We start from the raw sequence: 12,491 nt of genomic DNA, 5'->3' as shown, positions 1-12,491 counted from the left end.
ATTACAGAATTCCCTCCTTTAACTGAAGTTTGTTGCAAAATTGCTGGCAGGTTCTTGTGTTTGTCTCTGGCAATCACACACTCAATCATAGCTGTCAGACATCTTGGACTCTTGGACTCAACAGGATGTTGAGCAATTCAAGCTCAACAGACCCAAATATACTTTGGATAAGACCAGCAAAAGCTTAGCAAACTAAGTAATCACATGTGCAAGGCATTTTAATGTTTGCAGTTTTCTATGGAGATTATCTTAATTGCGTGGCTATATTTGAGTGGAAGTGGATAATCTTAGTTTTATTTGCTTCTTGAGAGCATCATTTTGCCTTTTGGAACGCTTGGCAAATTGCTTTGACAGTTGATAAATGCAGTTTAGAAAGCATGACTGTTTCAAGCAAACTCTTTCCCGATCATAATCCTAATGAATGAAGTGTGCCTGCTATTATAGACCTGGAGCCTCAGCCCACTTGTTACATGTATGAGTAAACTGGCTGAAATCTGAAGCACACCGAACATAACGTCCAACTTTACTTGTTTTCGTGCCAGACAAGAAAAGTGTCTTTTTTTTCTCTCTGAAGATCCTTTTTTTTTTTTTGCCTTTTAGGCTTTGTAAAAGAAAACAGCAAACACTGAGAATTAAAACAAGCAAAGCTGTCATTTCCTTTACAGTGACTTTCTAATGGGACATACACAGACTTCAGAGCTCCCATTTAATAAAACTCTTCTTGAATTGTGTATTTCTCAAGGAGGTTTAAATTACCTACCCTTACAGTAACACTATAAAGTCCTGACAAAACAAACAGGATGCAGCATTCTTCTTCTTGTTGTGTTGTGTCATCTTGTACTGAGGCGTCTGCCTGGGGAATAGTTAGTGATTGTCTGCTGTTTTTTATTGGGGTAGTGAAATAAATATTGAACCACGCACACACACAGGGACACTGATAGACCAGGTTCTGAAGAAAACATACGCTAAGCCAAAGATTACAACAGCTCAGTTCTCACGCCAGCATGTCTCTACAGACTCAGTGGGAACGTTTGTTACATTGGATCATGCATTATTCAACAAAGTTTGGCTTGTTGCAATATCATTAAAAAATCATCCACGGAAGCTGTCAGTTCAAGAGGTTGTGAACTGAAATTGCATTGAAAGAATGTGTTTTCTGTGGATGTACAGATCCTATCAGCGATTGTGATCTCAGCCCATGCAACATGTTACCAGCTTGACATGAGATGGTCTTGTTCTGAAGGGCCATAAAATGGACGATTGCCTCTCTTCCCCAAATCACATCTTAGAAATGTGTGCTCCATCAAATTCCTGAATATTCTCAAAACTGACTTCTTCTCTGGCATATTGTATCATGATTACCTGGGACAATTAATGGAAAGGGGTGATGTTTTCTGCTCGAGCTATAAAAGGATTAGACAGCTAAAAATACGACTTGCACCTCATGGGGACGCACTGGGGATCCCTTTCCCCTCCGGGTGGGCAGGGCACGGACACCAGATCCTAATCTGAAGAGGATATCACTTATCTGGAGACAAACAGCACAGATTAGGAGAGGAGACAGAAGATGCACTGGGGACAGCATGTGGGAGGGCTCTAACACAATTACACACAAGCACCAAATCCCTCCTCTGATACCTCTGAGAAATGCTGGTGCGATAAATAGTAAATAGAGACCAAAGCCATTTCCTTCCTGTCAGACTGCACCCTGATGCACCAAAGCTCGGTGACAGAGAAAAGAAACCCCAAATTGTTTTAACTGCGAGTCACCTCCAGCTGCACTGTTGTGTCGTTTGAAACAGATAGTTACAGATTAGCTCTTTTTTAAATCCTTTATTCTGTACAAGTAGGATGTGATTTGGACTGACAGTAGCACCAGTCTTATAGGAGACCTTTTAAGTTAAACCCAGAGTTGATACCAGCTCACCAAGTAAATGGATTGTCCCATTTTTTGTCTTTAATCGAAATTGTACACACATTTGTTATTTGAGTAGCCCTTTGGCACTAACTAATAACTAAAATGTTTCATGCGCCAACTATTCAGCGAGGATTATGAATAGCATATAACCTAAAACCTAAACATGGCTCCTTATGACGTTTATCAACCCCCCCCCCTCCATCCGCAGACGAATTTTGTGGCAAAAGTAAACACTTTAATCCAATTTCTGAGACCCCAAGGCCTCATTGAAGCAAACCACCTTATTTATAGTGATCGCAGTAGCCTTGATGGCTGTAAAACTGTTGTAGAGGGTTCATTGATTCACTCCATGTCTCATGATTAATTCATGGCTCTTGCTATGTCCTTTGAAGAATGCATAAATCCCTACATGAGTCACCAATAATATACATTCACATAATACAGCTTCCATTAGGAATTTGACAGATAAAAGATGAATCCATTGTCATCATCACAGCAAGCTCCTCTCCAGCATTTGCATCGCACCAAGATAGAAATATCATGGATATGATTGACTTTGACAGATTTAATAAAGAAAGACGATGTTATTGCTCCATTGTGTGTTGTTGCCAGGATGGTTTGGATGCTTTGAACCCTAGATTGCACTTCCAAGATATTGTATGGACTCTGGTCCACATTGCACAAGATAGTTTGATGGGAAGTGAGTTGCTGCAGCTCTGTCTGTGCGCCAGCTGCTGTGTCTTTGATCCCATGTGCTGGAGGTGTTGGCACAGGTCTCTCCCTGCCACCCCCTCTGCATGCCCCTCACTGTGTGCGCTCTGACGCTTGCCATGGCTAATACTAAACTCACTGATTAACTGCAAGGCATCTTTCAGCTGAATCTGTTTTTTTCTCACCCCAACATGTGACATACGTAAGAGTTAATTCACAATTAGCTTTGAGTGTTTTCTTTATTTGGAAGATACGTAAATGTTAATTTATCAAATGATAAAAATAAATGCCTCAAAAGCAGATAAATAAAGAATTTTTATTAAAGTGTACATATGTACCACCAAGCACTGTTTTAGTCATTTATATATTGTTCCTATTAATCATTACATAATTCACAGCTGATCTTAACTTACACAAGCTGCATCTTCTTCATGGATCAAGTCATCTGTAATGTCAGTATAGAAGAACACATTGTTTTCTACAAGTTGCATTCATTTGAGGATTATTTTCCTTTTATATAGTTTTAGTTTTTACTAACAAAATGGTTGCAGAGCAATAAAAGCTTTGGCAGAGTATGCACTACTGACTTCACAATCTTTTCTCAATATACAGTAAAACTATATGTAAGTGACATAATAGTTTTGTAGTAATTTTTGTATTTGGTTAGCAGTTAAAGGCAGCTTCAGGAAAAAAAGACACAAAACAAACACTATGTGGAGACAGAAGTCGAGGTATTGAATGAGTTTAATTTCTGCTCCTTGTGAGAGGTTTCAAAAGTGAAAATTCATTTGTATAATATCCTCTCTCTTTCTCTCTCTCTCTCCCTCTCTCTCTCTCACACACACACACACACACACACACACACACACACACACACACTCTGTGTTTATTGTATCTAATCTCTTTACACATCAGAATTATAACTGAAGCAATGAAACCAAAACAGTACCACCTATTATCTCATTTAAAGTGTGCACATGTAATAAAAGGCAATTGGATTTTTGGCTATTTCAAAACCAAGATTTCCTGATTAAAATAACACATATTCATTTCATTTCTAATAAGCAGGAAAATCATAATGATTTAGTGTAAAATATGGACATCAGCTTGTTATTACATAACATATAATATGTTTATGTAAAAAGTACAGAGTGAAAAGTGAAAGGCCACTGTGGTCAATAGTGTATCTTGCAGTAATCAACTTTTTACCAGCAACAAAAGTAGCCTATTAGACATCCTGAAAACTTGTACATTGTAAGAAAAAGTTACTTCATGATTATTGCTAAACCTTTCAAAAAAGACAGTAATTACATGCTCTCAAATATCATGATATGCCATATTCCAAACCCTTCCGGCTACACATACATTGTGTGACACATAATATCCAGGCCATCATGTCAAGAAAACAACAGTAATGCTAAAATATATGGATGAATACTCCGAAAACCTAATGTCATAGGAGGAAAACCTGTGTAAAAATATCTGTATTGGTGATGCAAAATGTTTATTGTCAGTTAATAGTGCTTCCCCTGATTTAAAGACCCAGTGTGTATCATTTAGGAGGATCTATTGGGAGAATATTAAATTCAGATGTTTTCGTTAGTGTATAATCACCTGGAAATAAATAAAATTGTGCAGCCACCGTAGTTTCTCCTTTATGCCTGTAATCTACAACTACACTGCTAGACACTACTAAATCCTAAACACTGGAACTTTAAATAACATCAAACCATGTGATCGGTCAGAGAATGGGCTCTGTGTCATTCCAATTGACAAATGCATCTTTCCACCTGAAAAAAAAAAAGAAAAAACACAGGCATTTACAGCTGATCCAGGTACATACTACATGATCTTGTACAACAAATAGCTGTCTTTAAAGCAGGCATCTCAACATGGCCAGTGAGGTACCCACAGAGCTTGTTCTGTAATTAAAGGGGTTTCATCCTGTGCGCAGGTTAAGCTCATGTGAAGCCCCTCCTCATCACATTCAGTCCTCCAGCATTCTCTTCATCCCTTTCATTACCACCACCAGTTTCTTGGCTCCATCTAGGGGGGTTTCCTTTACTAATTATGGCTTCACCTACCCCTTCAAACACAATGATGTCACGATGGGGTCTAATCGCCGACTAAGTTTCACATTTCTCATCTTTATTGTGCACGTCAATTAAATATATTAATTAAAGATAAAGTCTTTCCTGATTTAAATGGTTTTAGTAATTTAAAAAAGTATATTGAGATGAGCCTTTATTACATGCTGAAACCACGCTTCCTTGCTCTGCCCTTCTGCATTTGGCGTTCATCTGTGTCTAAAATGGTGGCCTAATAAGCCCTTGCTGACTTTCTTTGAGTTGCACTTTTAGATTTATATGATCTATCAAATAATTGTTTTACCTTGATAAAGCGAGCTGTGTAAACTGACTCTCAGTTCATATCAGTAGCTTTCTCATAGGATGCTTCAGCATTAATACAACCAGAGAAAAAATTACTTCACACTTGCAATTCCATATCCGAATCAAATTGGTTCAACCGTGTGTATGAAAGGTGAAAATACACAGCGCAATTCAACATGGATGTTCGGCAAGTATTTTTCTCCTTTTAGGTAGCCCTCACTCTCAAAAGGGAGACACCTGCTTTAGAGTATGCATGGAATTTGAAGACTCCTTGATAAAGGGCAATAAAGATCAAAACGTTTTATGGTTGTTTATAGGATCTCCAGACATTACTGCGCATGTGGGCTTGTGAGTTTGAAACGGCAAAAGATCCTTACCTTGTTCGGATACAGTGCTCCAGTGGAGGAATGAGATCAGTGTCGTCATCCTGACAGGCCGGGGCCGATTTGCCGACAGCTAAAAATACAAACGCTTAATGAACATTTTCAGTTTAGGCATACTTACAATTAGTGCAACAGCAAAATAACTAACACACACTACATCACATTATAATCACAGAAATGATACCCTAATGTACATCTCTGAGTGGCTATTTACTGGAGAGAATGGTTTATAAGAGACATAATAATTATGAAAAGAAAGGACTAAAGTGCACTGAGAATGTGGGACGTGATGCTACATACAGACAGTGAGGCGGATCTCCTCCTGTTGATTGGCCAGTCCGTCATAATAGTAGAGGTCAAACTCCAGACCTTTGTCCTGATTGGTCAACAGCTCCCTCTGCAGGCCAAACAGCACACTGAAGTGGCTTTCACTACACATCACCCAGATGGGGTAACGGGGAGTCTTCAGGTAAGCTCCTACCTTAGATAGAAGAAATAAAAACACAACAGAGCAAAGTAATTAATCAAATGCCAGGACCCTGAAACTGAAGTAGCTAAATGGAATTCAGCCATCATTCATTTTATTATTCTGAACAAGCTAAAAAGTGCACACAATCTTGAGCAGTGACTAACTTCAGATTCCTGGTACCAGGTTTGGAGAAGAGTAAAATCAAAACTCTGCCATTGTATTTGTAATTCATGCCTCTTGAATGTTTAGAAGTAGACAAACAGTTTTCCTTGGTGTAAAAGTAACATTTGATTGGAACACATTTTGTACATATATTGCTATTTACTTTGTATGTTAATGCTGTGCAGAAAACTAGAAAATGTGAAAGATATTTTGCATTTCTTAAGTTATTTGTTGAAAAGAGTACTATAAAAAACTTGGTCAATTTAATTTGTTACTATGCTACTGCTTGAGATAACCAGAAAGCATTTGACTTCACATTTACTTCAGTTATCCTTTCATCATGCATTTGAACTACTTAAGAGTAAACATTTTCAGGCAGAGTTTATGTTAACCATCATGTAAATCCCATAATAGTCTTAAGAACATTCTTTGCTGTGATTATGGGCACATCTGCGCTGCTAGTGGTACAGATGTGCCCGTAATTACAACAAAGAATTCTGCCTGAGGTCTTGTGTTTCCACTTGAATCTGACAAGTATCTGTTCTGTCAGTGGCCGGGTGACCAGAGAGTCAGCACTCACCTTACAGATGTTATAATGTTCGAACAGGGACAGCAGGCCAACATCACAGTCGCCTTTGATTCCCTTGAGTAGAGTCATGTTGCCATTGCCTGAGTCCAACTCCATGTCATTGTCAAAGACATTAGAAACTGATCTTCCACAGAGCAACAGGTTGACCAGCTCCTGGTGCACACAAATATAAAGAAGCAATCTCAGTAACCAGAATAGATTTTATGTATACAGCAGTAACAGTAAGTAGCGATGCTGTATTGAGCTGACATGGCTTTGAGGCAGCATTTAGCAGGATTTCTCTCAAAAACAATGTATAAACTCATACAAAAATTATCTCTCATTCATTACTTATAACCCACTGGAAGTGTATGGCGGTATCTGTATCTGCAGAGACCCCTCCCTCTGCTTGTTTTTTATTATTTTGCTGTGTTCAGGCCGTTTCCGGGCATAAACCTTTGGCTGGTGGGTGTGTAGGCCCTGTCTATTAACAGCTGGCACACCCAGATCACCAGACTGTAAGCACCTAGAAGTAGTTATGGCGTGTGCTTCTGGTTTCGTCTGAATGTTATGTTTACAAACTGAAACTGACAAACCCTACTCATTCTGCCTTTAAACATTAATTTTGAAAGCAGAGAGAAACTTATGTCTCTTAACCAGTGTCACTGGGATCAATCCCTTAATTATTCATTAAAATGTGTTATTCTGAAACACAAACAAACACAATACCCAGTACTCTCAACCATTTTAGAAGTTTCTAGTTTTATGTCAAACCTGAGTGCAGTAGCCATGGGCTCCAATGAGTGTGGCGGTGGGCACGTCCATATCCTCTCTTAGTCTAAGGGAAGAACAAAAAAAGGGCACAACAGGGGTGATGCCTTTATCAGTCAGATAATAGTGATTTTATACAGCACACATCTTGTTCAGTCAGCTAGAAAAGGCAAAACATACCTTTCAATGGTTCGAGAGAGAACTGCAGATATGGTCAGCAGTATGCATCCTAACATCCCAGTCTCAAACTGTGGGGGGGGGAATACAGATTAGAGCACAAAGTTTGGCAACCTACATCTTACAGGCAGACATTTGCTTAATCTGAATCTCTGACCTGCTCAATATACTGCTCAAGAAACGACTGCAGGTCCTTCATGTTATCCATAGTGAAACATGTTATCTAAAAAAAAGAAGGTGGTTATGAAAGTCCCACTGCAGTGCCAATCATAGCCTTCTTTTAAATTACACAACAGTACACATAGCTGGTACATTTACTGTTTACAATCAAAAGATCATTTTGCAAATTCATAGTATTGACAAAGCTACACTTTGTTGTTTTCATTCGGAATCAATTGAATAATAGTATAATAAACAAAGATGTACAATGTGCAAATGTGTTTTTCCAAATCCAAATATGGCACGAATGTCCTACAATAACATTTTACACATAGTTATATTCTACAAATTGAACCCAATAAAATGGCTCATGAAACTAATGTTGAGGAATGTTTGTCTGATGTAGTTAGAAAATACTGAAGAGGATTTTAATATGAAACTCTATTTGCTGCTAAATCCAACTGAATTCTATTTGGTAAACTTGAGTGTAACTTTACTACCCAAGTTTCAGCAGGTGTGTATGCAGTGGTATCTCTCTACCTTTTCCAGCACTCCTTCAGATTTGTAGTGTCCACTTGGGGTGAAATGATTTCTCCCTGAATTTCTGTTTAAAAAAAATAAAGGTAAAACAAAGCACACAAACAGTTTAAAACATCAGTGGTGTATGTTGCTTATTTGTCACTGACATACAGAACTGTCCCAGCCCTCAACCTCTAAGCCAGGTACTCAAATGCATTTGACCTAGTTAAATACTGGTAATGTGGTTCTGTGTATTGGTAAAGGTCTGAATATAGAGGATTAGATTATAGATTAAGTGGAAAAAAGTATGATCTTACATTGCCACTGTGGCTTGCTTTTCCTCGCCAGCCCTCCACAGAATTTCAGCCGCAGCTAAAACAAGACACTTTCTTCTGGTAGCATTTGAAGGTCTTAACCTCCTGAGAACAAGGTGGCATTTGAGAGAAAAGCAGGTCGTTTGGGGTAATAATACAGTTAATACCACAATGCAGAGGTCAATACTCAACAGTGGCTACAAAGCATGCCTTGATGTGAATTAATGGCTGTAAAATCCAAGTGATTAGAATAGGGCACACAGAGGTTAATATTTTGAGTCAAAGCTCTGACTTGAAGGCTAACTTACTGAAGGACTGTGTCACTGCTTTTGATGTTTTCAAACAGTAGTTTCTTTAGAACAAAGGCTTGGATGGATGCCAGAACCCCGCATGGACCACCCTAGAAAATAAAGAGTGCATAATACCACAAATTAATAAATCATATTAAAATTAGTGCTGTCAAACAATTAAAACATTTAATCGCGATTAATTGCATTAATGTCATAGTTAACTCGCAATTAATCGCACATTTTTATCTATTCTAAATGTCCCTTGATTTCTTTTTGTCCCATTGTTTTTTCTCTTTTTTCTTTACTGTTGTTTTGTTTCCGGTCTAGCTAGATCCGGTGTGGTGTTGTAGTTTTTCTAATGTTACTAGTTGTTGCAACAGCATGTGAAAAAAAACTACAAAGTGTGCTAGGCCAAAAAGAATGTCAATCTTGCGATAAATAAATGTACACTGTTAAAATGGGTTTGCGTTAACGCCGTTAATAACGCGTTTAACTGACAGCACTAATTAAAATCACTTAATTCGGTTAACACAACCTTTTTCTGCACAATTCCATAACCCAGGTCATGCATTTCTGAGAATGTGAAACCCTGATTCCTCCACTCAACACTGAAACAATTTAGGCTGGATCCAAGAAGAACCGCTTTCAATTCCTGGAGGAAAAACAAAAACAGAAAACAAACAGAAAATCAAAGGCAACCGCAGAAACTGTCCCCAGCATTTTCAAAGAAACACTGGCATAAATCACCAACCGTGGCAGTGTGTTGGTCCATTGGGCGGCCAGCATAGCTGTGCTCTGTGATGGTTCTCTGAAAGGACACTTGGGAGAGTTCTCGCAGCTCATCGTCATCATCAATGTCATCTGGCAATTGATTACCACAGCATCAGCTTTGGCAGATACATGACAACAAATCAAAAAAGGCAAAGACAATGGATGCTCCTTCTTTTTCTTTACACACGGTACTTACCTAAAACCATCTCAGACACATCCAAATCAGCCACATTTGGCCTGGCAAAAGACTTTATTCTAAGAAACAGACACAATGTACACAAATTTTTGAACAAAACTCAGTGGGAAAGTAATTTGAACTGTATAAAACTGTGAAGTTGCCACTGTCATTTTTAACCGCTTATAGATATTTACTTTTTAGTCTTCAGTATGTCATGTTCCATTTTTTTAAAGCCACTTTCCCTCTGCACTCTCTGTGGTGCACTCCGCACCTCCCATCGCCCTCCAACGCAGTCAGCTGAGTTGATTTCAGTTAGGCCGCTTTCTGAGCTTTTTAGATGTAAGCCTGTCACTAAAAGTCCATCCGTAGAATGCCTGTTTTCTTCTTTTCTGAGCAGCGGCTGGGACACTTCTAGCCTTCGATTCTGTCTCTTTTTGGTTGATTCCTAAAAGATAAAACATCAGCGATGGAACAGAGTGTAATGAATGTGAGTGACGAATACGGGATCAATAGGTTTTTCAGAGGTGCATCAGAAGTTCAGTACCTGACGTGAACTAGCTATTGGTCCTGCCATCATGCCACGTCTAATTCGATTAGCTCTGCTCCTTTGGGTGCTCTCAGTGATACAAGTCTTCTTTTCTGGTTCTCGTTTGATGAAGCTCTCATTGTCCTGGAGGGAAGCCACCAGTGACTGGCCTTTTTGGTCTTCTGAGTCAAAAGCCCAGAGACCTGTTTGATCATGACTGGATAGTCTATCTGAATTAGGCAACAATGTTGTGTATACAGGCTGAGATGGGCAGATTTCTTCTATATCAGACCTGGGAGAGAGAGAGAGAAGATCAAAACAATTTTCTAGTCTAGTTTTCAAACCTGCACAAAAGACCGATTTTAAAATGTCACTTGTGAAATACCTTAATTTGACGTGTTTGCTTATAACAAAAGCTGTTGTGAGATCCTCTGTTATTGTGTTATTCATCACTGTTGGTGTTGCAGCAGGGGAATTAGCAATCGAGTTCATAGCTCGAGCAGACTGCAGGGGATCACTTTCATGGCTGATCATCTTGTCATTCTTAAGGCCACTGATGTGATGCTTCACAATAATCTCCAGTAATGTTTTCAGAGGGGACGACTGAACCTGCAATGACGGCAATGTCAGCTACAGACCTTTTTTGTTGTTGTTATCCACTTGTACAGCAGCCAACCTCCAGGTTACAAGACTTACCTTATTCTTTTTATAGAGACCCTCTATGTTAAGAATCTGCCTCAAGTGTGATCTGTTGTTGATACTGGCCTCTGTGCGTGGATGCTCCTCATCCATACAGGCAATCGTCCTCTTGAGTCCCTGCGCATCAACACAGTGTCTTGTAACGTTAATATACTCTGTAACTGGAACTAGGAGCCATATTTTGTATCGGCACTGCAAAAGTTTTTAACATGGTCACGTTTTTAGGTGCTCTGGGGATGCTAGCAGCTATGATCATGACAATCATCCATTACTTAAATAAGTAACTTTAAACACTCATAAGTTTGGTCGGTTGTGACAGCAGAAACTGGTTTCAGAGTTGAGTCTCTAACGTTGGTCGCACAACATTAAACGAACCAGTTTTCCGAGCAATACCTGCAACTCGGTAGCATTGGAGGACCGGTGGCTAACGCTAGCTAGCTCTGTTAAAACGCACATACAAAACCGATGGGTCTTTCACCAGTGAGCGTTAGCTAACTTACCTTTCGACTCAGATATTCCCGTACAAGGGACGAAGAAACCTCCTCTACCGAAACGGCCATGGTGATGGGAACGTATTAACGTAACATAGATAATGAAGAAGAGGATAGCCTTAAGCGAACCGTCCAGCGAGCCGCTGACTCTTCAGAGACCGTCCATATGTGCTACAGATCGGTGAAACTGTGCGTCGTTGTTCTCCGGCAATGTCCGTTTCCATGGAGATGCTACTAGTTCCGCACCCCCGCTATATAACGTTAGTAAGTGAGTGGGGTAAACAAATATGGCGGCTTATTCTTTTTAATGGAAACGGTCACCCGGCGCAAGTTTAGGACAGGTTCACAATGAAGGGGCAGAATGTGGGTCACAAAATAATAAAAGGGGTGTGCGTAAGTATTATTTGTTGCTTTATTTAAAGGAACGACAATCATTTCTTCCTTTTAAGGCTTTTCGAGGCAATTTGATTGATATTGCAAGTGATTGTTTGCAATAAAATGAGAATTTCTTCCACCTTAAAGTCTCCATGCCACCCACTCGGCACTCCATCAATATTTTTCTAGACCTGCCCTTGCAGACCTAAAATTTAATGCAAACTTTATCAGGAAAATGCGTCATATATACCTAAAATAAAGCTCTAATAACACAATATTATGACACATCATACAAGACATGGCAAATCTGCTAAAATGCACCAACCACCTGAGTTGATATTGTACTTTAGATGTGCAAATTCCCGAACACATTTGAAATTATTAAAATTACCAAAACCAGTTGACATGCAGTGAACCTGGGACTGTGGGGTCCCCTCGGGGTCTGGGTCTCTGGGGCAGTTAGTTGCCTGCTATTTCCATTTGGCAATCCAGTCTTAGTGAGGAGAGATTGCAAGTAAACATCACTTTGTTAATTTAAGTGGTATCCAGTCAAAAAGGTTGGCAACCGCTTTGTATCGCTGTCACATGGGAGTGAAACACAATTTTATCTAGATTGGCCG

At 39.3% G+C, this 12,491-nt stretch overlaps 1 protein-coding gene across 2 annotated transcripts; it reads right to left on the bottom strand.

Annotated features, from left to right (window-relative positions):
• Nucleotides 1–3,355: 3,355 nt before the first annotated feature.
• Nucleotides 3,356–11,809, bottom strand: mindy4 (MINDY lysine 48 deubiquitinase 4). 2 transcript variants are annotated; one of them, XM_051377583.1, is made up of 18 exons: nt 11,506–11,806; nt 11,003–11,122; nt 10,692–10,915; nt 10,325–10,598; nt 9,975–10,225; nt 9,799–9,857; nt 9,583–9,692; nt 9,367–9,483; nt 8,850–8,941; nt 8,545–8,646; nt 8,249–8,312; nt 7,707–7,772; nt 7,553–7,620; nt 7,376–7,439; nt 6,614–6,775; nt 5,703–5,883; nt 5,397–5,475; nt 3,356–4,419 (listed from the first exon to the last, which is right to left on the bottom strand). In XM_051377583.1, exons 1-18 carry the CDS (start codon nt 11,563–11,565, stop codon nt 4,371–4,373), a joined length of 2,142 nt encoding a protein of 713 aa, XP_051233543.1. In that variant the 5' UTR covers nt 11,566–11,806; the 3' UTR covers nt 3,356–4,370. The 2 variants fall into 2 exon arrangements, with proteins under 2 accessions (XP_051233543.1, XP_051233544.1); XM_051377584.1 differs by lacking the exons at nt 3,356–4,419; nt 5,397–5,475 and having other exon boundaries at nt 5,737–5,879; nt 11,506–11,809.
• Between the last annotated feature and the right edge of the window lie 682 nt (nt 11,810–12,491).

Source organism: Dicentrarchus labrax, unplaced genomic scaffold (genome assembly GCF_905237075.1).
Source record: "Dicentrarchus labrax unplaced genomic scaffold, dlabrax2021, whole genome shotgun sequence".
Lineage (NCBI taxonomy): Eukaryota > Metazoa > Chordata > Actinopteri > Moronidae > Dicentrarchus > Dicentrarchus labrax.
This window is presented reverse-complemented; position numbering and strand designations above follow the sequence as displayed.

What these genes read in the sequence shown, in the direction of transcription:
- mindy4 (XM_051377583.1), bottom strand. Translation starts at nt 11,565, where the DNA reads ATGGCCGTTTCGGTAGAGGAGGTTTCTTCGTCCCTTGTACGGGAATAT. An exon ending in AAGCAAGCCACAGTGGCAAT is followed by an intron (nt 8,313 to 8,544) that starts GTAAGATCATAC and finishes TTTTTTAAACAG; the next exon opens with AAATTCAGGGAGAAATCATT. An exon ending in GGAGATCCGCCTCACTGTCT is followed by an intron (nt 5,476 to 5,702) that starts GTATGTAGCATC and finishes TTGTATTTTTAG; the next exon opens with CTGTCGGCAAATCGGCCCCG.